Source organism: Pogoniulus pusillus, chromosome 36, assembly GCF_015220805.1.
Source record: "Pogoniulus pusillus isolate bPogPus1 chromosome 36, bPogPus1.pri, whole genome shotgun sequence".
Lineage (NCBI taxonomy): Eukaryota > Metazoa > Chordata > Aves > Piciformes > Lybiidae > Pogoniulus > Pogoniulus pusillus.
The window spans coordinates 3669329-3696313 of NC_087299.1; the positions used below are offsets into that span (position 1 = coordinate 3669329).

General features: G+C 58.6%; 1 protein-coding gene across 2 annotated transcripts; it reads left to right on the forward strand.

Annotated features, from left to right (window-relative positions):
• Nucleotides 1–1100: 1100 nt before the first annotated feature.
• On the forward strand, nt 1101–26387 carry NBL1 (NBL1, DAN family BMP antagonist). Of its 2 annotated transcripts, XM_064171964.1 has the most exons (5): nt 1101–1328; nt 11980–12128; nt 20079–20273; nt 21479–21590; nt 24996–26387. In XM_064171964.1, the coding sequence occupies exons 3-5, from the start codon at nt 20104–20106 to the stop codon at nt 25248–25250; spliced, it is 537 nt and encodes a 178-aa protein (XP_064028034.1). In that variant the 5' UTR covers nt 1101–1328; nt 11980–12128; nt 20079–20103; the 3' UTR covers nt 25251–26387. The 2 variants fall into 2 exon arrangements, with proteins under 2 accessions (XP_064028034.1, XP_064028033.1); XM_064171963.1 differs by lacking the exon at nt 11980–12128 and having other exon boundaries at nt 1106–1328.
• Nucleotides 26388–26985: the final 598 nt, after the last annotated feature.

The window sequence follows — 26985 nt, forward strand, 5'->3', positions numbered from 1 at the left end:
CTTCCAAGCCTCGCAGGTGTCTTTTGATTTGGGGAGTGCCAGCGTTTAATGTGGAGAGGCCTCTGAGGTGAATGGTGCCTCCACAGACAGCCCTGCAGAGCCCTGAGAGTCATCCTGGCTGGGGGAGAGCAGTGAGTGGGGCTCACTGAGACTGTGTCTGGCTGAAAGAAAGGGAAAAGAGGGAAAGATGAGAAATGGAAGGGAAAAGAAAGGAAAAAAGAAGATAAACCCAGAGTGACTGGAAACTGCCCAGTAAAAACCTGGGGGTGCTGGTCAACAGGCAGCCAGGGTGTGCCCAGATGGCCAAGAAAGCCACCAGCATCCTGGCTTGAATCAGCAAGAGTGTGGCCAAGGAAGTGATTGTGCCCTTGGACTGGGCAGTGGTGAGGCCACACCTTGAGTAGTGGTTACAGTTTTGGGCCACTCCAAGGATACTGAGAGGCTGGAGCAGGTCCAGAGAAGAGCAAGGACGCTGGTGAAAGATTTGGAGAACAGGGCTGGTGAGCAGTAGCTGAAGGAGCTGGGGTTGTTGAACCTGGAGAAAAGGAGGCTGAGGGGAGACCTTCTGGCTCTCTGCAGCTCCCTGAGAGAAGACTGCAGCCAGGTGGAGTTGTGCTCTCCTCCCTGGTATTGGGTGATAGGATGAAATGTCCTCAGGTTGCACCAGGGGAAGTTTAGGTTGGAGATGAGGAAAAAACTTCTTTGCTGCAGGAGTGGGCAGGCACTGGAACAGCCTGCCCGGGAAGGTGGTGGAGTCCCCTCCCTGGAGATGTCCAAGACAAGGTGGCCAAGACACTTGGGGCCATGGTTTAGTGGCCACGGTGGTGTTGGGGCGGTGGTTGGACTCGAGGATCTTAGGATCAACAACCATCGCGGTTGTAAAAGACGTCTAAGAGACCCCCTGGGAGACCCTTTCCTATCTTAACGATTCGATGAGTCCGTGACCTCCCGGGAGAGGAGGAGGAGGAGAAGGAGCCCGGTGCCCCCCACACGCCCCGCAGCCGGCGGAGCCCCGGCGGGGCGGTCCAGCGCTCCCCTCCCTCCTCCGTCCCTCCCTCGCTGCTTTCCCCTCCTCTCTCTCTCTCTCTCGCTCTCTCTCTCCCTCTCTCTTTCTCTCTCTCTCCCCCTCTCCCCCCACCCTCCTCAACCCCAACCAGCCCCGTCCCGCCCCGATTGTGCAATCGGCGGGGCCGGCGGCACCGCCCGGAGCCCGGCACCGGGGGGAGGGAGGCGGCAGCTCCCGCCCGCCCCGGCAGCCGCCGGGCACCGCGGGGCTGTAGCTGCCCGCTGCCCGGATCCCATGGGATGTGCCCGCCGTCGCCTGGCCGGTGAGTACCCCTCGGCTTTGTGTGTGTGTCCCCTTCTCCAGCACACCCCGGACCTGCTGCCGCCCGGCACCAGGTTTCCTCCCTCTTTCCCTTCCCCTCCTGCCTGTGTGTTCGTGCGGGGTGTGCGTCCCAGCCGCCGGGAACCGATGGCCGGAGGATGAGGGCTCCGCCGCGGGCAGGAATCAGTTGCAGCTGAGGAGGACTTGATGGGGGAGTGTGTGGGGAGGATCCGCTGTGCAAATCCTTCTGCTGTTTTCCACCGCTGCTGCGGGGCAAAGCAAATAAAGGAGTGGGGCCGTGAGGAGCCGCACTGCGTGGGTCAGACATCCGCGGGGCAGAGCCCTCCCCGGCTGCTTCGGGCTGAAAGCTGCAGAGCAAAGAAGGGGAAGGGAAGGTTCGGTGCGTGGATGCCCCGCGGCTGTTCCGGGGGGCCGTGTGCTCGAAGGAAGGCTCTTCCCGATGGCCAAGCAAGGAAACGTTTTGTTGGTGGGAAAAGTTTGTGCCGGGGATAAATTTCCATCCTCGGCTCTCACGAACGGCTTCTTGCTTGCTCTGGGATATCACAAAGCTTCGGAGCCCGGTTTATCTCTACCTGCTTCTTGAGGTTTCAGGTCCCGTTTCGGTTTGTCTGAGGATTTGGGGCGAGTTTTGTTTGTTACAGGCAATAATTTTCTGCCTTTTATGCACCGCGGGGATTTCTCCTCTGCTCTGAGAGATGTTCCAGGCACTGAACATGCTTCAGCTCATTTCCAGGCTGCATTAAAGTTGATCCAGACAATCCCTTATTGCCTCCTAACATCTCTCTGATGAGGACACTCTTTAAGCTCCCCTCCACAGCCCTAATTCTTAACGTGTCAGATGAACTCCATTCGAGTCCACAGTCAGCCTTTGTGAGGGTTTGATGCACTTGGGGCAACGTAGCTTTTGCCACGCAGGGTTGGCTTGGGGGTTTATATTTGCGAGTGGAAAAGCTGCGCCTCAAATGAGGGGGAAAGATCCTTGTGGGATTGGTGAGGTCCAGGTTTTCCCTAAGGAACCCTGAGAGCCTCTTTGCCATGTCCAAGCAGCCATCAGTGCTGGGCACTTGTGCTTTTGGGAGGCAGCCTTGCATCTGGAAGGAGAAGGCAGCTTCGCCTCCCATTTGCAAACCGCAGGATGGGAAATGGAATTTGCCTTCAAGTATAAAAACCCCAAGTGTTTGCAAACAGCCCTGAGAAGAATCCAAGCTCTTGGCATGACCTCTCTGTGCCAAATTCCAGCTTGGGAAGTTTGTGGTCTTGCAGGAAAAGAAGGAAAGAAGGAAAGAAAGAAGGAAAGAAAGAAGGAAAGAAGGAAGGAAGGAAAGAAAGAAAGAAAGGAAGAAAGGAAGGAAGAAAGAAAGAAAGAAAGGAAGGAAGGAAGAAAGAAAGGAAGAAAGGAAGGAAGAAAGAAAGAAAGAAAGAAAGAAAGAAAGAAAGAAAGAAAGAAAGAAAGAAAGAAAGAAAGAAAGAAAGAAAGAAAGAAAGAAAGAAAGAAAGGAAGAAAGAAAGAAAGAAAGAAAGAAAGAAAGGAAGGAAGGAAGAAAGGAAGAAAGGAAGGAAGAAAGAAAGAAAGAAAGAAAGAAAGAAAGAAAGAAAGAAAGAAAGAAAGAAAGAAAGAAAGAAAGAAAGAAAGAAAGGAAGGATGGATGAAGGAGCAAAGTCTTCCTGAGCACCCAGTTGGCTTTCTGCAGCGAGGCAAACAGTCCAGCTGGAGGGGATGTTGGGTGCCTGGGAAGCACAGGATTGGGCCCCGGGCCAAAATGCTGTTAAAAGTAGCCTTGAAGACCTGCTTGTGTAGGAGGAACTTTGCTCGTGGTGTGTGTTGGCATTGCCAAGGTCGTGGTGAGTTGGTGTAGTCGTGGGAAAGCTGCCCAGGGAAGCTCCTGGGCAGTTCTTCCTTGCCAGGCTCTGTGCTGTTCCCATTCCAGCGTTAGCAGCACCTCCACTGGCTCCTGGGTTGTAGCTGCAGTCAGTGTGGGGCTGGCAGAGCTCGAGGAATTGCTCCATTCTAGGGCCTGGATCCTGCTCTTTATATTTTGGATTCTGCTGGGGAAAAAACCCACAGAACAAACCAAACCTCCTGTGCAGCCCCCCCAGGCTGGGCGATGCCGGAGCGGAGAACCCATGGATCCAGCACAGCTCAGGGCAAGGCAGCTCCTCAGCCTCCTCAAGTCAGGCTCTTAAAAATCCTGAGTGGCTGATCAAATTGTGCTGCTGGGGGAGGATTTGGGTTGGGACCAGGGGTGGTCTGAGCTCTGTGCCTCCCCTTAGCCCTGCAGCTCGCTGCTTCCCCCAGACCTTTGTTCCTCGCACTGCGTAGGGAGGGAGCGACGCAGGCTGGTGGGGGCCAGGCCTTTCCTGGGTGTAAATTAGCTGTGGTGGTTGGAGCAGAACAACCCAACACTCTTTTCTTGTTCCTACCAGCTGTGGAGCTGGGCTGCAAGCCCTGTGCCAGCCAAGATTTCAATCCTTGGGAGATGAGTTTTGGGAATGGTGTCAGGATGGGGTCCTCGCATTGGTCGCTCTCTCAGATGTGGCTTAAGCCTCTTTCTGCTCTGCTGTGGAGCTCAGGTGGCTTGTCCAGAGAGGAGAAAAGAGCAGCACTCAGTTTGTGGTCACTGGGTCACAGTCCAAAGGTTGTGTGAGGTCAGCCCCCGGCACTGGGGGTGTCAGTGTGGCTGCACCATCTGGGCTGTGAGCTGTAACCTTCCTCCCCCAGCAGCCTTTTCCCTACACGGCCAGGTGGGTTTGTGCTTGAAGGTCAGTGCCGTGGGTACACGACACAGATGTTGGGGTTATATCCTCCAAAGTGGTGCAGTGTCAAGCAGAGACTAAAAGCAGCCCTTGGGTCGAGTGGATTTGTGCTGCAGTGGTCAGGATGTGACCCGAATGGGGGGTAAAGGGAGAGGAGGAAACTGGCAGGAAGGATCCTGCACTGCCATGGAAAGCTCCATGTTGGGTTTTATATCCTCCAAACTGGTGCAGCACAAAGCAGAGACTGAAAGCAGCCCTTGGGTCAAGTGGGTTTGTACTGCAGTGGTCAGGATGTGACCCTAACAGGGTGTAAAGGGAGAGGAGGAAACTGGCAGGAAGGATCCTGCACTGCCATGGAAAGCTCCATGTTGGGTTTTATATCCTCCAAACTGGTGCAGTGTCAAGCAGAGACTAAAAGCAGCTCTTGGGTCGAGTGGATTTGTGCTGCAGTGGTCAGGATGTGACCCGAATGGGGGGTAAAGGGAGAGGAGGAAACTGGCAGGAAGGATCCTGCACCGCCACGGACAGATCCACAGCTTCAGCTCCAAAGCCTTTTTTCTCCTTCCCTCTTCCCACCTCTTGCTCCAGCAGCTGGGAACCTGATCCTGCGAGCTCAGCCCCGCTGCGTGGGACGGGGCTGGATGTTTCTGTGCCAGGTTGGTAATGGATGACCAGGCAAAGCCCAGGGCTGCATCCCAGCCACCTCCCGCGGGCTGCCCGCGCCCTGCCCACCGCGCTGGAGGAACCCTCGTCCTGGTGGCCACTACCTTCTGGAACTGGTTTGATCTGGTTCCAGTTAATGCTTGTTTTGAGTAAGCCGAGCGGTGCCAGATTCTGATCTCATTTGCATCACTGGAGTCATTTGGAGGAGCTGGTCCCAGTTTACCTCACTCTAAGTGAAAGCAGAACTGGTCCTGCTGGGAGAAGCCTTCCCCGGGGACGTGGCTGCTGCCTGCCTGCAAACCGAACTCTTGGGACCCTTCCCAGAGCCTGGGAGGGTTTTGCCGCCGGCCTCGGGAAAGCTCTTTTCACCCAAAGAAGGAGGGGGAGAGGCTGTGGCTGGGTCGGAAGGGGGAACGGTGCCACTGTGCCCTCCAGAGCCAGCCAGGTGCTTTGGGGAGGTGCTGCTGGCGAGCGATGCTGCTCAGGCTCGGGGCTCAGTGGTCTGTGGTGGAGGAGAAGACAACTCCTTTCCATGCTAGGTGGGAAACTGCTGCTTGCAGTGGTCAGGGGCTGGCTTTAGAGACAGCAGCCCGGCTGGAGAGCAGCAGCTGCGTGAGATTTGCGGGGTGGGGGTGGTGTGGATGCGCTGCTGGACACCTCTGGTCCTCCTGCCGGGCTGAAGCTGGCCCTGCTGGGTGGCTCTGCCTGCTCCGCCGCAGCCAGCATGTGGGAAACACCAGCGCCGGGGGGAAGGCAGGAGGGAGCTGAACCTCCTTCAGGTCCAGACATGCGAGCAGAGGCTCTGGCTGAAAGGCTGCTCACAGCTGGCTTTGAGAATGCCTCTTTCTCCTCTCAGCCACGACCTACCACTGGGGACTGCTGGAGCCCAGGCATGTGGCAGGCTGCTCTGTCCTTGCTCTGACAATGACCCTCCAAGCTCTCCCTTTCCCCTCTTTGCTGAGGCACCCCAGCCCTGCTGCTGCTGCTGCTGCTGCAGCTGCTGGAGGTTTGTTTTCCAGGTCTCCACCACAGCTGAGCCTTGCTCCTGCCCTCCTTGTCCTGCTGCTTTCAGGGAGCCTCACATTTCGAGCAGGTGCTTGGAGAATCACCCAATTGTTTGCTTTGGGAAAGACCTCTAAGATCACTGAGTCAAAACATCAACCCAACACCACCACAGGCCTTTAGCCATGCCCCAAAGTGCCATGTCCAGGTTTCTTAGAGGGAGTGGAAGGTGGTGTGGGGCCAGGCAGTGTTCTGATGCTTTTGGCTGATGCATTTCCCTGGCTGTGGCTGTTGTGAGTGCTGAAGAGATGGAGCAATTGAAAGAGATTACCAGAAGCTGTTTCTATTACTTTTGCCTCCTCCCCAGGCCATTAATGTGTCCCTTTTCCAGCAGGATCCCATCTAAGCCTATCTAAGTCAATAGGTAGCTTTCCAGTGACTTTTATGTAAGTAAAGGAGCTGGGATTTAGTTTTCTGTTTTATCTGCACCAAATGAGTTGCTGCAGTGCTCAGTGCACCATCACAGAGCCAGCTCTGAGCTCCAAAGCTGTCACAGGCTCACAGGATGTCAGGGGTTGGAAGGGATCCAAAGATCTCATCCAGTCCAACCCCCCCTGCCAGAGCAGGACCACACAATCCAGCTCAGGGCACACAGAACACATCCAGACAGGCCTTGAGAGGGTCCAGAGAAGGAGACTCCACAGCCTCTCTGGGCAGCCTGTGCCAGGGCTCTGGGACCCTTACAGGAGAGAAGTTCCCCCTTGTGCTGAGCTGGAACCTGCTGTGCTGCAGCTTCCATCCATTGCTGCTTGTCCTGTCCCAGGGAGCAGTGAGCAGAGCCTGTCCCCCCCTCCTGACCCCCAGCCCTCAGATGTTTATAGACATTGATTCAATCTCCTCTCAGTCTTCTCTTCTCCAGACTCTCAGCCCCAGGGCCCTCAGCCTCTCCCCCTCAGGCACTGCTCCAGTCCCCTCCTCATCCTCATAGCTCTGTGCTGGACTCTCTCCAGCAGATCCCTGTCCCTCTGAAACTGGAGAGCCCCAAACTGGGCTATCAGTTTGAAATTGTGGCCAAAGCAGGGAAGGGAGAAGGCTTTAAGAGAAAAAAAAAAAAGCCTCTCTGCTTTGCTCTCTTTCTGCTTTATTTCTGTGCCTCACCCAACCATGCTGGGGTGGAAATGGACACGTTAGGGAAAGGGAAGCTCTAACAGCTCCTGAACAGGAGCAGGGACAGGCAGAAGCAGCACACTGAGAGGTGCCACAGCTTTTGCTCCATCATCAAGGAGTTTTCAGGATGGGGTTTCCTGCACTTGAAATATCAAATGGTTTATTCTGCTGTGGTTTCTTGCCAGATTTTGCAGCTCAGCAAAGCAAGACAGGCATTGGAATGAGCTGCCCAGGGAGGTGGTTGAGTCACCCAGCCTGGATGTGGCTTAAAAGTGGTTTGGATGTGATGCTTAGGGATATGGGTTAGGGTGCACCTCATAGAGTAGGGGTTCTGGGTTGGACTTGGTGATCCTGAGGGGCTTTGCCAACCTGGATGTGGCTGTGAGTCTGTGAAGACTTGGAGCTCTCAGCTCAGGAGAGAGGTCTGTGTTTGGTTAAGTGCTCCTCTGGCTTGCTGTCCTGAAGAGTCACCTCCAGGCATCTTCAGTGCTGAGTCCTCCTCCCTCTCCCTGGTGATGTTGTTGTGACAGCAATCACAGAAGCAGAGAATGGGTTGGGTTGGAAGGGACCTTAAAGATCATCCAGTTCCAACCCTCTGCCATGGGCAGGGACATCTCCCACTAGCCCAGGGGCACAAGTTCTGCCCAACCTGGCCTTGAACACCTCCAGGGAGGTTGTGGAGCACAGAATCACCCAATGTGATCTTTGATCACATTGGGTGATTCTGTGCTCCACAACCTCCCTGGGCAACCTGTGCCAGTGTCTCACCACCCTCAACCTGTGCCAGTGTCTCACCACCCTCACTCTGTGCTCCACAACCTCCCTGGGCAAACTGTGCCAGTGTCTCACCACCCTCACACTGAAGAATTTCTTCCTCATCTCCAGTCTCAGTCTCCCCTCTCCCAGCTCAAAGCCGTTGCCCCATGTCCTGTCACAGTCCCTCCCCAGCAATCTTGCAGCCTCTTCAGGATTCGAGGTGACCTTCTTGTGGCCTTCCAGGATCTGAAGGGGGCCTAAAAAAAGCTGGGTAGGGACTTTTGAGGCTGTGAGGGAGTGGCAGGAGTGGGGGGAATGGAGCAAAGCTGGAGGTGAGGAGAGTGAGGCTGGAGGTGAGGAGGAAGTTGTTGAGCAGGAGAGTGGTGAGAGGCTGGAATGGGTTGCCCAGGGAGGGGGTTGAGGCCCCATGGCTGGAGGTGTTTGAGGCCAGGCTGGCTGAGGCTGTGTGCAGCCTGCTCTAGGGTAGGGTGTCCCTGGGCATGGCAGGGGGGTTGGCACTGGCTGCTCCTTGTGGTCCCTTCCAACCCTCCCTGATTCTGCAACTCAGGTACCAGCAGGCTGCTCTGAGGTCTCCCCTGGAGCCTTCCTTTCTCCAGGCTGAACATCCCCAACTCTCCCAGCCTGTGCCTACAGCGGGAGTGCTGCAGCCCTAACCAGACTGATTGAGGCTGTTGGAGGCACAAGAGCAGGCTCTGATGAATGCTGTGCTTTGGGGGTGGTGGTGGTTTTGTCTTTTCCCCTCAGCCAAATCCAACCATGCAAAGTTTTAGCCCAGTGCAGATGTCAGCAAAGGGAGGGAAGTGTTGACTAAGGACAGGCAGTGAACAGAAGCTGTTGTTTTGAGAGGTGTTTTTTTTGTTCAGCACAAAGTGACTCTTCAGGTTCCCACAGTTGAGATTTAAACTCCTTTGGAGTTGTTTTGTTTTCTTAATTGCTGCTGCCTTCTAGTGTTGGCTTTTTCATAGAATCACAGAATCAACCAGGTTGGAAGAGACCTCCAAGCTCATCCAGCCCAACCTAGCACCCAGCCCTATCCAGTCAACCAGACCATGGCACTGAGTGCCTCATCCAGGCTTTGCTTGAAGACCCCCAGGGACGGTGCCTCCACCACCTCCCTGGGCAGCCCATTCCAGTGCCAATCACTCTCTCTGTGAAGAACTTCTTCCTAACATCCAGCCTAGACCTACCCTGGCACAACTTGAGACTGTGTCCTCTTGTTCTATTGCTGGTTGCCTGGGAGAAGAGGCCAACCCCCACCTGGCTACAGCCTCCCTTCAGGTAGTTGTAGACAGTAATAAGATCACCTCTGAGCCTCCTCTTCTCCAGGCTGCACACCCCCAGCTCCCTCAGCCTCTCCTCATAGGATTTGTGCTCCAGGCCCCTCACCAGCTTTGTTGCCCTTCTCTGGACATGTTCCAGCACCTCAACATCCTTCTTGAATTGAGGAGCCCAGAACTGGACACAGCACTCAAGGTGTGGCCTGACCAGTGCTGAGTACAGGGGAAGAATAACCTCCCTTGACCTGCTGTTCCAGGGAAGCAAATGTTGGGATCATAGAACTGGTTTGGTTGGAAAAAGACCTCTTAAATAAGTCACTGAGTCCAACAGTCAGCCTAAGTCCACCACCACCACAGCCACTAAACCATGGCCCCAAGTGCCATGGCCACAGGTTTCTTGGGTACCTCCAGAGATGGAGACTCCACCACCTCCCTGGGCAGCCTGTTCCAGTCCTGACCATTTGAGTTGGGATTCCCTAAGAGGCAATTCCCTGTGGTATTTGGAAGCTGCTGTGTCAATCCTGGGTCTGAGTCCTGGCTCTTTCTGGAACAGGCACATATTTACGTTCCCATTGCCACCAAATCAGCCACTTACTGTGGCTCTGCTTCCTTTTAGGTGCCCAAACAATGAGTTGGCTTTCATCATGCACAGCCACCTGCAAGGAGCTTGCTCCTGGCCACCTCCACGCTCAGGAGCAATCCCACCCGAGTCCTTGAAGAGCTTTTCCTTCTGCAGGCAGCAACCCTCCCACCTTGCCCTGCAGCACAGTGTCCTTGTGTGACTCCCCCACCACGCAGCCGTATCCTGGCCTGGCTCCCACCTTCCCTGCACTTCCCTCAAGCACCTTCCCATCGAGGAATGTGCTCTGCATCGTGTGGGGCAAGGGCTGCTGGCAGTCATCCCTCTCCTTCTGCCCCAGCAGCCTCTCTCCTCGAAGGAATCTGACATTCCAAAGACCTCCCTGTGCTTTCTCCCCCCCTCCCCAGCTCACTGCTTTCCCTCTCTCTGCTCCTGCAGGCAGGGAAAGTGAGGCACAGAGCAGTGCACTCAGCAGCACATCTCTGGGGCCTCCTCTTCACCTTTGCACCAGCAGCTTTCCTCAGCAGAACAGCACAAATCTCTGCTTGAACACAAAGGCAGGACCTGCTGCTGCTGTGCTGCACATCTAACACCAACTTGGCAGCTCAGTGTGGTGTAGCTTGAGAGCCAGGCTGGGTGGGAAGCCAGCTCCATCAGGCAGGACAGGCAGGCAGGAGAGGAAGGTGGAGGTCCCAGCTCTGTTGGGTAGGAATCCAGCTCCATCAGGCAGGCAGGAGAGGAAGGTGGAGGTCCCAGCTCTGCTGGGTAGGAATCCAGCTCCATCAGGCAGGCAGGAGAGGAAGGTGGAGATCCCAGCTCTGTTGGGTAGGAATCCAGCTCCATCAGACAGGCAGGAGGGGAAGGTGGAGGTCCCAGCTCTGTTGGGTAGGAAGTCATCTCCATCAGGCAGGAGAGGCAGGGAGAAGAGGAAGGTGGAGATCCCAGCTCTGCTGGGTAGGAATCCAGCTCCATCAGGCAGGCAGGAGAGGAAGGTGGAGATCCCAGCTATTTTGGGTAGGAAGTCATCTCCATCAGGCAGGAGAGGCAGGGAGAAGAGGAAGGTGGAGATCCCAGCTCTGTTGGGTAGGAAGTCATCTCCATCAGGCAGGAGAGGCAGGGAGAAGAGGAAGGTGGAGATCCCAGCTGTCATCCAGACCAGGAGCTGAGCCTTTGTGTCTGTCTGATTGAGATGCCTTGCATAGAACCATAGAATCATTAAGGTTGGATAAGACCTCTAAGATCATCAAGTCCAACCATCAGCCCAACATCACCTCGTGTGCCCCTGGCACACAGACTTGAAGCCCTGGCTCAGGCACTGAGGTCAGGCCATTCCCCAGCTCCATGCCTCATTTTCCTTAGCTGTAGTGAGGAGCTGACACTGTTCCTGTGCTGCATCCACAGGCTTGGAGCCTTGGCTAAGCAGCCTTTGTGAAGCTGCAGGCTTCCTTGTCTCTCAGGACCCGAGATGCTGCCTGTGTGGCCCAGAGCACAACCTACCTGTGCCTGTGGCTTTCTGAATTTGGCAAACCTGCAAGGTGCTGGCTAAGGAAAAAATAAAACACCTCTAAAGAGATGAAACTGCTGATGAAATGCTCTCCACGTCCACCTGCAGGCTCCTCGTGTGTTATGCTGTCAGCTTCCCGCTGCAAAAAGAGGGCAGAACTGATTAGATCTGTTTCATTTCCCTCCAGAAGCAGTTTGCTGGGAGCAGCTGTGGGCTGGCTGGTGGGAACATGGCCTCTGAGGTAGTTGCCCTGATTGTCCTCCAGCTGCTGGAACCCACCTACATCTTCCCAGCTGCTTCCAGCCTTTGGCAGGGACTCTCCTGTCTGTGGGACTGCTGGGGTGGGAGAAAGGAGCTCTTCTAGGTGGTCCAAACCATCAGATTCATGGGTTCATAGAGTGGTTTGGGATGGAGGCAACCTTGGAGGTCATTCAGTTTCAACTCCCTGCCACAGGCAGGGACATCTCCCACCAGAGCAGGATGCTCAAGACTTCATCCAGCCTGGCCTTGAGCACCTCCAGGCAGGGGGCATCCACAGCCTGCCTGGGCAACCTGTGCCAGTGTCTCCCCACCCTCACTCAAGAATTTCTTGCTCATCTCCAGTCTCAATCTCCCCTCTCCTAGCTCAGAGCCAATGTCCCTTGGAGTGACAACTCCAAGCCCTTGTCAAAAGTCCCTCCCAAGAGTTTCTTGCTCATCTCCAGTCTCAGTCTCCCCTCTCTTAGCTCAGAGCCAATGTCCCTTGGAGTGACAACTCCAAGCCCTTGTCAAAAGTCCCTCTCAAGAGTTTCTTGCTCATCTCCAGTCTCAGTCTCCCCTCTCCTAGCTCAAAGCCAATGTCCTTTGTGCCGTCACTCCAAGCCCTTGTCAAAAGTCCCTCCCCAGCAATCTTCTATCCTCCCTTCAGGCCCTGGAAAGACTGCTCCCTGGACACCCTGTTGCAGTCTCACCACCTACACTGTAAGGAATTTGTGTCTCCAAGCTGAGCCCTCTGAAGGCTCAGCCATCAGCAGGGCTCTTTCCAGCCTCTCCAAGCCTGGCAGGGAAGCTGAACTGGTATGGCTGAAACCCACCACCCTTGGCCACTTTGCCCCTCAGCTCCTTGGGCAGGGAGACAACCTGGGAAAGGGCTTTGGGGCAGCTCAGCACAAGGCTGCAGCTGTGCCTTGGTCGTCTCTGGAGCCTGGGATGTGCCAGGCTCAAGGGCTGAGTCGTTTGATTTCTGCAGTGCGTGTGCTGGAGGAGGAGGAGGAGGAGGAGGAGGAGGAGGAGGAGGAGGAAGAGGAGGAGGAGGAGGAGGAGGAGGAGGAGGAGGAGGAGGAGGAGGAGGAGGAGGAGGAGGAGGAGGAAGAGAAGGAGGAGGAGGAGGAGGAGGAGGAGGAGGAGGAGGAGGAGGAGGAGGAGGAGGAGGAGGAGGAGGAGGAGGAGGAGGAGGAGGAGGAGGTGGTAGAGGAGAAGGAGGTAGAGGAGGAGGAGGAGGTAGAGGAGAAGGAGGTAGAGGAGGAGGAGGAGGAGGAGAAGGAGGAGGAGGAGGAAGAGAAGAAGGAGGAGAAGGAAGAGAAGAAGGAGGAGGAGGAAGAGAAGAAGAAGAAGGAGGAGAGGGAGAAGGAGGAGGGAGCTGCCCTACGGTCCCCTGCCGAGGCAGAGGGGGGAGACCCTCCCTGCCTGATGGCTCTGCCGGAACTCAGCTGAACTTTCTGCTTGAAGAGCTTTGACTAGCGGGGGAAAAGAGGGAGAGGAGGAGGAGGAGGAGGAGGGGAAAGCCCAGCAACAACCCCCAACGGCAAAACAACAAGTGCTGTGGCTGTGGGGAAGAGAAAGGAGCCCCTGTGCGTGGGGCAGGGCAGACGGGGCCGGGGTCAGCGGCAGGGAGCGCACATCGCTGCTGCCGGGGCCGCAACGTGTAATTTAGCTTGTCAGGGAGGAATGCGCTCGGTGCCTCGCTTTAATCCAGCCTTTGCAGAGCTGCTCGGGTGCCTCATCTTCCTCTTTCCCTTCCTTCCCTTCCCACCTGGGTCTGGGGTAGGGAGGGGGGCAGCAGGAACACGGTGCTTTTGTCTCCCAGCCTGTGGCTGCTGGCAGACCAAGGGGTTTAGTGGCAGCTCTGCTCGCATGGCTGGCTTGGGTTCTGCCAGCCAGCCCCACAGCCTGCTCCCAGCCAGCCCCACAGCCTGCTCCCAGCCCACTCTGCAGCCTGCTCCCAGCCAGCTCTGCAGCCTGCTCCCAGCCCCACAGCCTGCTCCCAGCCAGCCCCACAGCCTGCTCCCAGCCCCACTCTGCAGCCTGCTCCCAGCCAGCCCCACAGCCTGCTCCCAGCCCCGCAGCCTGCTCCCAGCCAGCCCCACAGCCTGCTCCCAGCCAGCCCCACAGCCTGCTTCCAGCCAGCCCCACAGCCTGCTCCCAGCCAGCCCCGCAGCCTGCTCCCAGCCAGCCCCACAGCCTGCTCCCAGCCAGCCCCACAGCCTGCTCCCAGCCCCACTCTGCAGCCTGCTCCCAGCCCCACAGCCTGCTCCCAGCCCCGCAGCCTGCTCCCAGCCAGCCCCACAGCCTGCTCCCAGCCAGCCCCGCAGCCTGCTCCCAGCCAGCCCCACAGCCTGCTCCCAGCCAGCCCCGCAGCCTGCTTCCAGCCAGCCCCACAGCCTGCTCCCAGCCAGCCCCGCAGTCTGCTCCCAGCCCCACAGCCTGCTCCCAGCCAGCCCCACAGCCCCACAGCCTGCTCCCAGCCCCACAGCCTGCTCCCAGCCAGCCCCACAGCCTGCTTCCAGCCCCCCAGCCTGCTCCCAGCCAGCCCCACAGCCCCACAGCCTGCTCCCAGCCAGCCCCACAGCCTGCTTCCAGCCCCACAGCCTGCTTCCAGCCAGCCCCACAGCCTGCTCCCAGCCCCACAGCCTGCTCCCAGCCAGCCCCACAGCCTGCTTCCAGCCAGCCCCACAGCCTGCTCCCAGCCAGCCCCGCAGCCTGCTCCCAGCCAGCCCCACAGCCTGCTCCCAGCCCCACAGCCTGCTCCCAGCCAGCCCCACAGCCTGCTCCCAGCCCCACAGCCTGCTCCCAGCCAGCTCTGCAGCCTGCTCCCAGCCCCACAGCCTGCTCCCAGCCAGCCCCACAGCCTGCTCCCAGCCAGCCCCACAGCCTGCTCCCAGCCCCACTCTGCAGCCTGCTCCCAGCCAGCCCCACAGCCTGCTCCCAGCCCCACAGCCTGCTCCCAGCCAGCCCCACAGCCTGCTCCCAGCCCCACTCTGCAGCCTGCTCCCAGCCAGCCCCACAGCCTGCTCCCAGCCCCACAGCCTGCTCCCAGCCCCACTCTGCAGCCTGCTCCCAGCCAGCCCCACAGCCTGCTCCCAGCCCCACAGCCTGCTCCCAGCCCCACTCTGCAGCCTGCTCCCAGCCAGCCCCACAGCCTGCTCCCAGCCCCACAGCCTGCTCCCAGCCCCACTCTGCAGCCTGCTCCCAGCCCCACAGCCTGCTCCCAGCCCCACTCTGCAGCCTGCTCCCAGCCCCACTCTGCAGCCTGCTCCCAGCCAGCTCTGCAGCCTGCTCCCAGCCCCACAGCCTGCTCCCAGCCCCACTCTGCAGCCTGCTCCCAGCCCCACAGCCTGCTCCCAGCCCCACTCTGCAGCCTGCTCCCAGCCCCACAGCCTGCTCCCAGCCCCACTCTGCAGCCTGCTCCCAGCCCCACTCTGCAGCCTGCTCCCAGCCAGCTCTGCAGCCTGCTCCCAGCCCCACTCTGCAGCCTGCTCCCAGCCAGCTCTGCAGTCTGCTCCCAGCCCCACTCTGCAGCCTGCTCCCAGCCAGCTCTGCAGCCTGCTCCCAGCCCCACTCTGCAGCCTGCTCCCAGCCCCAGCTCCCTCCCCAACGCAGCTGCATCAGATGTTTTCCTAGGCACTGCTGTAAACCTCCTTACCTCGACTGGAAATGTGGCACTGCAGCTTCCAGGCTGTTCCTGGGAGAGGGCAAACACTGTGGGGATGTGGCCTGTGAGCTGCCCATGGCTCATACAATCAAGCAGGTTGGCAGAGAGCTCCAAGCTCAGCCAGCACAACCTAGCACCCAGCCCTGCCCAACCAACCAGACCATGGCACTCAGTGCCCCAGCCAGCCTTGGCTGCAACACCTCCAGCCACACAGACTCCACCACCTCCCTGGGCAGCCCATTCCAATGCCAATCACTCTCTCTGACAACAACTTCCTAACAACATCCAGCCTCAACCTGCCCTGCCACAGCTTCAGGCTGTGTCCCCTGGTTCTGTTGCTGCTTGCCTGGCAGCAGAGCCCAACCCCACCTGGCTACAGCCTCCCTGCAGGCAGCTGCAGAGAGCAATGAGCTCTGCCCTGAGCCTCCTCTGCTGCAGGCTGCACCCCCCCAGCTCCCTCAGCCTCTCCTCCCAGGGCTGTGCTCCAGGCCCCTCCCCAGCCTTGCTGCCCTTCTCTCAACACCTTCCAGCACCTCAACATCTCTTTTGAACTGACATCAAGATCAGTGCTTAGCACCCTGGAGGACATGGAGCTGTTAGTGAGGGATTAGAGGAGGCCACAAAGACGGTCAGAAGGGATGGAGCACCTACCCTATGGGGCCAGGCTGGGAGAGCTGGGGATGTTCAGCCTCCAGGGAGATGTTAGAGCAGCATTCCAGTATCTGAAGGGGTTACAGGAGAGCTGGAGAGGGAGTTTTGACAAGGGCTGGGAGTGACAGGACAAGGGACAATGGCTTTGAGCTGGAAAAGGGGAGACTTGAGACTGGAGATGAGGAGGAAGTTGTTTGCAGGGAGGGTGGTGAGACACTGGCACAGGTTGAGGGTGGTGAGACACTGGCACAGGTTGCCCAGGGAGGTTGTGAAGCACAGAATCACCCAATGTGATCTTTGATCACATTGGGTGATTCTGTGCTTCACAACCTCCCTGGAGGTGTTCCTGGCCAGGTTGGATGAGGCCTTGAGCATCCTGTTCTAGTGGGAGATGTCCATGCCCATGGCAGGGCAGTTGGAACTGGCTGAGCTTTAAGGTCCCTTCCACCCCAGCCCACTCTCTGACCCAGTGAAGAGCTGGAGTAGAGCTGCTGTTGCTGCAGCAGTGCAGAGGTGCCCAGGTCCCCTGCTCACCCACTGCCCCTCTGCAACCCCTGCCAGTGGCCATGCTGCTTGGGACCCTGCTTACCAGGACACCCCTGCTGAGGAAGGAGAGGGCTCAGCCAGCTGCTGAAGTGCTCTCCTAAACCCAGGCCAGGCCCTGTGCTGTAGCAGAGCACCACCTCACTCCTCTCCCTCTTGCTATCAGAGGGAGACAGAGTAGCCCAGATGCTCAGAGAGGATCCTTCAAGCCTCTGGCAGTGGTTCTGCTGTGAGCAGAAACACCTCCAGGAAAACAAAGGTCCCAGGGAAGCAGAGGGACAAATGTTTCTCTCTTTGCTGCAGGGTAAAGGCACATCAGAAACTTGGAGGTGAAAAATAAACCCCAACCCAGGCACCACCTTTCTTTGGGAAGAAGGAAACAGCTCTGGAGTCAGGGCATGTGGGACTGAACTTGTGTCCTGACTGCAGAGGAATTCCAGCTGCTCCCCAGGGGGTTGTGATTGCTCTTTGGGTCACATCCCAGCTCTGCTCTCGGACTTGCCTTTGGGAGCAGGATTCCTCAGCAGGGAGCTGCTGGCATTTGAGGAATGAGTGATGCTGGTTTCAGAAAAGCAAGCAAAGCAAGAGTGTGAGTGTGAGTGTGAGTGTGAGTGTGTGTGCAGCTTAGCCCTGCTCTTGTGAGCACAACCTGCAGATCTCCCCCTCTGGAGTGCAGGGAAAGAGTTCAGGGAGCAGAAGGAAACCCTAAGGGTTGTCTTCAGGAGCAGTGTATTTAACCAGATTGGTCTCCTTTGTTGTTTCCACTCTAATTAGTGCAAATTCAAGGGCCAGAGCCCTCTGCTTGGCTCCAAACCAAGACCTGCAGAGCCCAGTTTGGGCAGGTATAGAATCATAGAGTCATACAATCAAGCAGGCTGGCAGAGAGCTCCAAGCTCAGCCAGCCCAACCTAGCACCCAGCCCTGCCCAACCAACCAGACCATGGCACTCAGTGCCCCAGCCAGCCTTGGCTGCAACACCTCCAGCCACACAGACTCCACCACCTCCCTGGGCAGCCCATTCCAATGCCAATCACTCTCTCTGACAACAACTTCCTAACAACAGCCAGCCTGAACCTGCCCTGCCACAGCTTCAGGCTGGGTCCCCTTGTTCTGTTGCTGGCTGCCTGGCAGCAGAGCCCAACCCCACCTGGCTACAGCCTCCCTGCAGGCAGCTGCAGACAGCAATGAGCTCTGCCCTGAGCCTCCTCTGCTGCAGGCTGCACCCCCCCAGCTCCCTCAGCCTCTCCTCCCAGGGCTGTGCTCCAGGCCCCTCCCCAGCCTTGCTGCCCTTCTCTCAACACCTTCCAGCACCTCAACAGCTCTCTTGAACGGAGGAGCCCAGACCTGGACACAGCACTCGAGCTGTGGCCACTGAGGATGTGGTGAGGAAGATGCTGCAGGCAGACTGAGCAGCCAGGGCTACACCCAGCTGGGAGTCCCCAGGGCAGAGCTGCCTGGGTCAGCAGTACCTGATAAACAAGGCACTTTCCCTCTCCTCTCCCAGCAAGGGTTAGAGGGCCAGGCCCAGGAGCCATGGGAATCCACAGGAGTCCCTCCAGGGCAGGCTGTGGGTGCTGCTCCAGGCCAACAGGCAGAGGGCAGGAGGGAATGGCTCTGGGATGCCTTCTGGAGCACTGATGTCTGCCTCTCGCTCCTGACTCCATCCAAACCCCCCAAAGAAAACAATGTCCCTCTTCCTCTCTGATGCTTTGTTCAGCCTGCAGAGGAGAAGGCTCCAGGGAGAGCTTCTGGTGGCCTTGCAGTGCTTCAAGGAGCCATCAGCAAGCTGGGGACAGAGTTTTGAGCAGAGCCTGTTGTGCCAGGCCAAGGGGTGATGGGTATGGGTATGTAAAGGTGAGTGCCAGGAGGATGGAGCCAGCCTCTGCTCAGTGCTGCCCAGTGCCAGGCCAAGGGGTGATGGGTATGGGTATGTAAAGGTGAATGCCAGGAGGATGGAGCCAGCCTCTGCTCAGTGATGCCCAGTGCCAGGCCAAGGAGTGATGGGTATGGGTTTGTAAAGGTGAATGCCAGGAGGATGGAGCCAGCCTCTGCTCAGTGATGCCCAGTGCCAGGCCAAGGGGTGATGGGTGTGGGTATGTAAAGGTGAGTGCCAGGAGGATGGAGCCAGCCTCTGCTCAGTGCTGCCCAGTGCCAGGCCAAGGGGTGATGGGTGTGGGTATGTAAAGGTGAGTGCCAGGAGGATGGAGCCAGCCTCTGCTCAGTGCTGCCCAGTGCCAGGCCAAGGGGTGATGGGTGTGGGTATGTAAAGGTGAGTGCCAGGAGGATGGAGCCAGCCTCTGCTCAGTGCTGCCCAGTGCCAGGCCAAGGGGTGATGGGTGTGGGTATGTAAAGGTGAGTGCCAGGAGGATGGAGCCTTTCTCCAGCGACTGGGAGGGTTGGTGCAGGCACCTTGGCTCGGGAATCCTGCGTGGGATTCCTCCAGGGGCGGTGAGTGACCTCCTCCGCTGACCACCAGGCTTGTGCCTGGTCTGCAGAGCCAGTTCCAGCCTCACTCGCTGCTGGCTTCGGGTGGCTCTGCAAGGAATTGGAGCTGTGCTGCTCTTTCCTCTGGGTTCCTCGCCTCTGGGGGTTGAGGTTTCCACCTCTTGCTGCTGCCTTGCAGCGACACCTGGTGCACATTTCCAACAGGAGGGAGAGTTTTCCTGCCCGGGAATGCTGCCTGTGCTCCAGGGAGCCTTGCAGCAAGACCACCTTTGCTCTTTAAGGTGGGAGGAAAAGGGCTTGGGGAAGTGGTGGTTGAAAAGCTGGGCTCGAAGTGGCACTGAGCTCTCCCAGCCAGAGCCAACCTGTGCCCTGGGAGGGGATTCTGCCCCTCTGCTGGGCTCTGCTGAGACCTCCACTGCAGTGCTGGGGCAGCTCTGGAGTGCTCAGCACAGACAGGGACCTGCTGGAGCAGGGCTAGAGGAGGCCACAGCAGTGCTGGCAGGGCTGGGAGGGCTCTGCTGGGAGCCAGGCTGGGAGAGTTGTGCTTGTTCAGCCTGCAGAGGAGGAGGCTCCAGAGAGAGCTCCTGGTGGCCTTGCAGTGCTTCAAGGAGCCATCAGCAAGCTGGGGACAGAGTTTTGAGCAGAGCCTGTTGTGCCAGGCCAAGGGGTGATGGGTATGGGTATGTAAAGGTGAGTGCCAGGAGGATGGAGCCAGCCTCTGCTCAGTGCTGCCCAGTGCCAGGCCAAAGGGCAGCAGGAGCAGGGAGGTCATTCTGCCCCTGTACTCTGCACTGGTTAGACCTCACCTTGAGTGCTGTGTTCAGTTCTGGGCCCCCCAGTTTAGGAGGGACATTGAGATGCTTGAGCGTGTCCAGAGAAGGGCAACGAGGCTGGGGAGAGGCCTTGAGCACAGCCCTACGAGGAGAGGCTGAGGGAGCTGGGATTGGTTAGCCTGGAGAAGAGGAGGCTCAGGGCAGACCTTATTGCTGTCTACAACTACCTGAGGGGAGGTTGTGGCCAGGAGGAGGTTGCTCTCTTCTCTCAGGTGGCCAGCACCAGAAGGAGAGGACACAGCCTCAGGCTGTGCCAGGGGAGATTTAGGCTGGAGGTGAGGAGAAAGTTCTTCCCTGAGAGAGTCATTGGACACTGGAATGGGCTGCCCGGGGAGGTGGTGGAGTCGCCGTCCCTGGAGCTGTTCAAGGCAGGACTGGACGTGGCACTTGGTGCCATGGTCTGGCCTTGAGCTCTGTGGTAAAGGGCTGGACTTGATGATCTGTGAGGTCTCTTCCAACCTTGGTGATACTGTGAGACTGTGGTACTGTGATCTTGAGGAGCCCTGATGGAGCTCCCTCCATGCCAGGACCTCTCTGTGCATGCCACAGCCGTGCCCTGCGGCGGGGCTGGAGCAATGAGTCCATCGCTCTGCTCCCTGCTGATGCTTTGCTCTCTGTCTCCAGCTGCAGGGTTCGGGCAGAGCCTGCCATGATGCTATGGTTGGTGGTTGGTGCCCTCTTCCCAGCACTGCTCCTGGCTGCACCCCCCCCCATAAACAAGCTTGCCCTCTTCCCGGACAAGAGCGCCTGGTGCGAGGCCAAGAACATCACCCAGATCGTGGGGCACAGCGGCTGCGAGTCCAAGTCCATCCAGAACAGGTACAGAGCAGGGCTGCTGCCAGCTGCTTCCCTCCAGAGGGCATCTGGTGAATGCTCATAAACAGCTGGGGGGGTGGGAGGCAAGAAGAGAGGGGCCCAGGCTCTGCTCAGTGCTGGGCACGGGCACTGCATACAAACCAGAGCTCAGGAGGCTCCACTTCAGCAGGAGGGGAAACTGCTTTGGTGTGAGGGTGCAGGAGGCCTGGAGCAGGCTGCACAGAGAGGTTGTGGAGTCTCCTTCTCTGCAGACCTTCCAGGCCCACCCTGGTCATTGTAATCGTGGGCAAGCTGCTGTGGGTGCCCTGCTTGAGCAGGGGGGCAGGGCTGGATGATCTGCAGGGGTCACTCCCAAGCCTTTGCTAACAAAAGTTTCACTCTGAAAACCAGCTGGGAGGTGATTTCCCATCACCAGCTGGGAACAGGCTGCCCAGGGAAGTGGTGGCTCCCACCTCTGGAGGGACAGAAAAGCCATGCAGATGTGGTGCTGAGGGGCATGGGTTAGAGGTGGACTTGGTAGTGCTGGGTTAATGGTTGGACTTCATAGAATCACAGAATCAGGCAGGTTGGAAGAGAGCTCCAAGCTCATCCAGCCCAACCTAGCACCCAGCTCAGGCCAACCAAGTGGAGCCTGGCACTAAGTGCCCCAGCCAGGCTTTTCTACCATTCTATGATTCTGTGATTTGCTGCTGGCACAGCAGAGTGGCTCTGGGGACTGTCACTCACATAAGGAGCCAGGCACAGCCTCTGCTTGGCTGCCATAAGGAGCCAGGCAGAGCCTCTGCCCTGCTGCCATAAGGAGCCAGGCACAGCCTCTGCCCTGCTGCCATAAGGAGCCAGGCACAGCCTCTGCCAGGCTGCCATAAGGAGCCAGGCACAGCCTCTGCCAGGCTGCCATAAGGAGCCAGGCACAGCCTCTGCTTGGCTGCCATAAGGAGCCAGGCACAGCCTCTGCCAGGCTGCCATAAGGAGCCAGGCACAGCCTCTGCCAGGCTGCCATAAGGAGCCAGGCACAGCCTCTGCTTGGCTGCCATAAGGAGCCAGGCACAGCCTCTGCCAGGCTGCCATAAGGAGCCAGGCACAGCCTCTGCCAGGCAGCCATAAGGAGCCAGGCACAGCCTCTGCCAGGCTGCCTGCCTTGGTGCTCTGCCTTCCCTGGGAAGAGCTGGGCACCCCCCAAGCCCTTCCCCTCGCTGTTGTCTCTGCAGGGCCTGCCTGGGGCAGTGTTTCAGCTACAGCGTCCCCAACACCTTCCCTCAGTCCACAGAGTCCCTGGTTCACTGTGACTCCTGCATGCCAGCCCAGTCCATGTGGGAAATCGTGAGTATGCTGCCTGCTGCTGCTGCTGCTGCCTGCCCAGCCTGCCCCGGGGGCTTGCAGCTCTCCTCTGCCCCCACATCAGGGCAAGGCCTTCCCCTTCTCACAGTATCACAGTATCTCCTTCCCCTTCTCCTTCTCCTTCCCCTTCCCCTTCCCCTTCTCTTTCTCCTTCCCCTTCCCCTTCCCCTTCTCTTTCTCCTTCCCCTTCCCCTTCCCCTTCCCCTTCCCCTTCCCCTTCCCCTTCCCCTTCCCCTTCCCCTTCCCCTTCCCCTTCCCCTTCCCCTTCCCCTTCCCCTTCCCCTTCCCCTTCCCTTTCCCCTTCCCCTTCCCCTTCCCCTTCCCCTTCCCCTTCCCCTTCTCCTTCCCCTTCCCCTTCTCCTTCTCCTTCTCCTTCTCCTTCTCCTTCTCCTTCTCCTTCTCCTCCTCCTCCCCCTCCCCCTCCCTCTCCTTCTCCTTCTCCTTCCCCTTCCCCTTCCCCTTCTCCTTCTCCTTCTCCTTCTCCTTCTCCTTCTCCTTCTCCTTCTCCTTCTCCTTCTCCTTCTCCTTCTCCTTCTCCTTCTCCTTCTCCTTCTCCTTCTCCTTCTCCTTCTCCTTCTCCTTCTCCTTCTCCTCCCCCTCCCCCTCCCCCTCCTTCTCCTTCTCCTTCTCTTTCTCCTTCTCCTTCTCCTTCTCCTTCTCCTTCTCCTTCTCCTTCTCCTTCTCCTTCTCCTTCTCCTTCTCCTTCTCCTTCCCCTTCCCCTTCCCCTTCCCCTTCCCCTCCCCTCTCCCAGGTCCCTTCCAGGGTGTCTCTCAGGTGTCTGCAGGGGGCTGCTGCACGACGTGCCCGAGGCTGCATGTCTCACCCTGCAGCAGCATCCCTGTCGGTCCCTGCCTTATTCATCCCTCTGCTCATCCCTCTGCCTGTTCTCTGCCTTTCTCACCTCCTCCCACTTGAGCGTTTTTGCCTTCTCAGATGTCCTTCCCACAGCCCATCTGCCAGTCACCCTCAGGCTCTGCTGGTTTGTGCCACCACTGATCCTGGCAGGGCCACAAACCCTGCCTTGGGGGCAAGCTCGGGCACGCAGGCAGCTGGGTTCTGCTCTGTGCTCTGCTTGCAGCTCAGGCCTTTGGGTGGATGCTTTAGTCCAAGCTATCCGAGATGCTCTGCAGCCACCCATACTCCTGTGCTGACAGTGCCTGGGAGCAGTGTGCTCCCGACTTGGAGCATGGTGAGGTTGCAAGGCATCCCCAGAGACCTCCTGCCTGCTGCATGGGCAGCAAAGCTTCCCTCCTGCCTTAGAACTCCTGCCCTGCCCTGGGCTGTCTGTGGCCAGCAGGTCAAGGGAGGTGATTGTGCCCCTCTGCCCTGCTCTGCTGAGACCTCACCTGCAGCACTGCCTCCAGTTCTGACACCATAAGGAGATGGTGCTGCTGGGGAGGGTTTAGAGGAAGGTCTCAAAGGCAAGAGAAGGATGTGGATGTGCTGGAGCATGTCCAGAGAAGGGCCACGGAGTTGAGCAGAGGGATGGAGCAGCTCTGCTGTGAGCACAGCCTGAAAGAGTTGGGGCTGTGCAGGCTGCAGCAGAGGAGGCTCCCAGGGGACCTTCTTGTGGCCTGCCAGGATCTGAAGGGGGCTCCAAAAAAGCTGGGGAGGGACTTTTGAGGCTGTGAGGGAGTGGCAGGAGTGGGGGGAATGGAGCAAAGCTGGAGGTGGGGAGAGTGAGGCTGGAGGTGAGGAGGAAGTTGTTGAGCAGGAGAGTGGTGAGAGGCTGGAATGGGTTGCCCAGGGAGGGGGTTGAGGCCCCATGGCTGGAGGTGTTTGAGGCCAGGCTGGCTGAGGCTGTGTGCAGCCTGCTCTAGGGTAGGGTGTCCCTGGGCATGGCAGGGGGTTGGAACTGGCTGCTCCTTGTGCTCCCTTCCAACCCTGCCTGATCTATGATTCTATGCTCAGAGGGCTGGAGAGCCTCCTCTGTGGGGACAGGCTGGGAGAGCTGGGGCTGTTCAGCCTGGAGAAGAGAAGGGAGACCTCAGAGCAGCCTTCCAGTACCTGAAGGGGGCTGCAGGAGAGCTGGGGAGGGACTTTTGCCAAGGGCTGGGAGTGGCAGGCCTGGGGAAATGGAGTGAGGCTGCAGCAGGGGGATGGAGGCTGGAGGCGAGGAAGGAATTCGTCCCAGGGAGGGCAGGGAGCTGCTGGGACAGGTCGCTCCCAGAAGGGGACACCTCACCCCTGGAAGTGCTCCAGCCCAGGCTGAGCACCCTGCTCCAGTGGGAGCTGTCCCTGCCCATGGCAGGAGGCTTGCTCTTGAAGGTCCCTTCCAACCCATCCCATCCTGTGATCCTGGGAGGGTTCTGACCCCGCAGGGCACAGGGCAGGCCAGGCTGCTCCTGCATCCAGTTGGCAGCTGGCACTAGTGGTGTTCCTCAGGGATCAGTGCTGGGCACAGTCCTGTTCAATATCTTTATTGATGACCTGGACGAGGGGATTGAGTCCAGCATCAGTGAGTTTGCAGATGACACCAAGCTAGGAGCAGCTGTGGAGCCCTGCAGAGGGACCTGGCCAGGCTGGATGGGTGGGCAGAGGCCAAGGGGATGAGATTGAAGAAGGCCAAGTGCAGGATTCTACACTTTGGCCACAACAACCCCAAGCAGCTCTACAGGCTGGGGCCAGAGTGGCTGAGAGCAGCCAGGAGGAAAGGGACCTGGGGGTACTGATAGAGAGTAGCTGAAGATGAGGCAGCAGTGCCCAGGTGGCCAAGAGAGCCAATGGCATCCTGGGCTGGCTGAGGAGCAGTGTGGGCAGCAGGACAAGGGAGGTTATTCTGCCCCTGTGCTCAGCACTGCTCAGGCCACACCTTGAGTGCTGTGTCCAGTTCTGGGCCTCTCAATTCAAGAGAGATGTTGAGGTGCTGGAAGGTGTCCAGAGAAGGGCAACAAAGCTGGTGAGGGGCCTGGAACACAAACCCTATGAGGAGAGGCTGAGGGAACTGGGGGGGTGCAGCCTGGAGAAGAGGAGGCTCAGGGCAGAGCTCATTGCTGTCTACAACTACCTGCAGGGAGGCTGTAGCCAGGTGGGGTTGGGCTCTGCTGCCAGGCAGCCAGGGACAGAAGAAGGGGTCCCAGGCTGAAGCTGTGGCAGGGCAGGTTGAGGCTGGATGTTGTTAGGAAGCTGTTCCCAGAGAGAGTGATTGGCATTGGAATGGGCTGCCCAGGGAGGTGGTGGAGTCTGTGTGGCTGGAGGTGCTGCAGCCAAGGCTGGCTGGGGCACTGAGTGCCATGGTGTGGTTGGTTGGGCAGGGCTGGGTGCTAGGTTGGGCTGGGTGAGCTTGGAGCTCTCTGCCAACCTGCTTGGTTCTATGATTCTATGATTCTATGATTCTATGATTCCATGCTTCTATGATGCTCACTGTGTGCCCTTCCTCCGCCCAGGTGACGCTGGACTGCCCAGGCAACGAGGAGATCCCCAGGGTGGACAAGCTGGTGGAGAAGATCCTTCACTGCAGCTGCCAGGCCTGCGGGAAGGAGCCCAGCCACGAGGGAGCCCTCTTCAACGTCTACCTGAAGGCAGAGGAGAACATGCCCGCCCGGGGGGGCAGCCCCCAGCACTACGCCCACCACCAGCAGGAGCTGGAGGAGCCTCCTGCCTCCAGCCACCACCACCACGAGGAGGAGAGCGAGGAGTGACCTGGCCCCCGTGGACTGTGCCCGTGGCTGTGTAGGAGGGAGAGGGTCTGGGCTTTGGGGAGGGAGGGAGGGAGGGAGGTGGTGGTGGAGTCTGTCCTGTCTGGTAGCTGCCCTCAGGCTTTGCTCCGCCGCAGCCCGGGGCTGGAGGAACCTCCCGAGGCAAGGAGCAGGGCGTGTGGGGCTGGGAGCTGCGGGGTGAGAGAGGGGAGCTGCAAACCGACTTGCACAGCACAGTTCTAATATATACCCAGAGGAGCAGGACCTGCCCGAGGGGCTGGGAGCAGCAGCTGGGCTGGGCTGGGCTCCCCAGGGCTCAGCTGCAGGCTCCTCCGCCTGCCCTGCAGCCCCTGCTGCCTCCTTCTGGGTTTCTCTCTTGCCAACAGCCCCTGCCTTAGGGTGGAGGAGGAGGAGGAGGAAGGGCTGCAGCCTCTCCAGCCTTGCACAGCTCTCTGCTGGGCTGTGTGTAGGACTGGCAGCAGCATCCCTTCTTCTCCCTGCCCGGGGACGTGTGGGCTCAGTGTGGACAGGCTGTTCCTCCTGGCACCAGCCCCAGCCCCCTGGATCTGGTAGCAGCTCCTGGGGAGTGTTTTGCCCCTCCCCCCCCCCCCAGGCTGTGCCTCGGGGGCTGCAGTGCCTGAGGTTGCTGGAAGCTTGCTGGAGAGAGCCCTCACCTTGCTGGTCCTCAGAGCCACCACGTAGCCAGCTGGGGCTGAGGGAGCTGGGTCGTGGGGTGGGGGCTTCAACAGGGGAGGGCTAAGAGCAGGCTTGCCATGGGCTGCTCAGGGTGGCTAAGAGCAGGCTTGCCATGGGCTGCTCAGGGTGGGAGCCAGTCCCTCTCCCCCTCCCCCTGCTGCACTTTAATGGTGGTGGAGGGAGAAGGGGGCTGAGGGCCGGGATGTTGCTGTCCCCTGATGCAGGGGGGTGTGGGGAGGCTTGGGGTTGGGGGGGGGACAGCCCTGGGCCCCCTCCTGCTGCCCCTTTTCTCTCTGCTGTATAAAGCTGATTGCTTTGGCACTGTCCTGACAAGAGCTTCCAGAGCTTGTACTCCATGCCTCCCCCTCGCCCCCCTCCCTCCTTTTGACAAGGTTTGGTTGAGTTGGGTTTGGTTTGTTCTTAAATAAATTAGCTGTGGTTCCACTTCCCAGGCCTCTGGTGCCTCTCTGGGCTTTTGGCAGCCAGGCAGGCACCCTGGTGCTGTAGACATTAGGACACCAGAGGGGATGGCAGCACAGGAGGGTGAAGGGTGTGGGATTGAGTTGCTCTTTTTAGCCTTCTGCTTGCCATCTGGGAGCAGGAGGAGATGGAGAAGCTCTGCTAGGAGGACAGGTTAGAAGAATTCAGCCTGGAAAAGAGAAGGCTTTGAGGAGACCTTGGAGTGGGCTTCCAGGGTCTGAAGGAGACCTACAGGATGGTTGGGGAGTGACTATTGACAAGGTCTGGGGATGACAGGATGAGGAGGAATGGGTTTGAACTGGAAGAGAGGAGATTCAGACTGGATGTAAGCAAAGGGTTCTTGACAGTGAGGGTGGTGAGACAGTGGCACAGGTTGAGGGTGGTGAGACACTGGCACAGGTTTCCCAGGGAGGTTGTGGAGCACAGAAGCACCCAATGTGATCAAAGATCACATTGGGTGCTTCTGTGCTCCACAACCTCCCTGGAGGTGTTCAGGACCAGGTTGGATGAGGCCTTGAGTGACCTGTTCTAGTGGGAGGTGTCTCTGCCTATGGCAGGGGGT

Coding starts and splice junctions, on each gene's coding strand:
- NBL1 (XM_064171963.1), top strand. CDS start 1,306: ATGTGCCCGCCGTCGCCTGGCCG. Junction 20,274..21,478: donor TCCAAGTCCATCCAGAACAG/GTACAGAGCAGG, acceptor TTGTCTCTGCAG/GGCCTGCCTGGGGCAGTGTT. Junction 21,591..24,995: donor CCCAGTCCATGTGGGAAATC/GTGAGTATGCTG, acceptor TCCTCCGCCCAG/GTGACGCTGGACTGCCCAGG.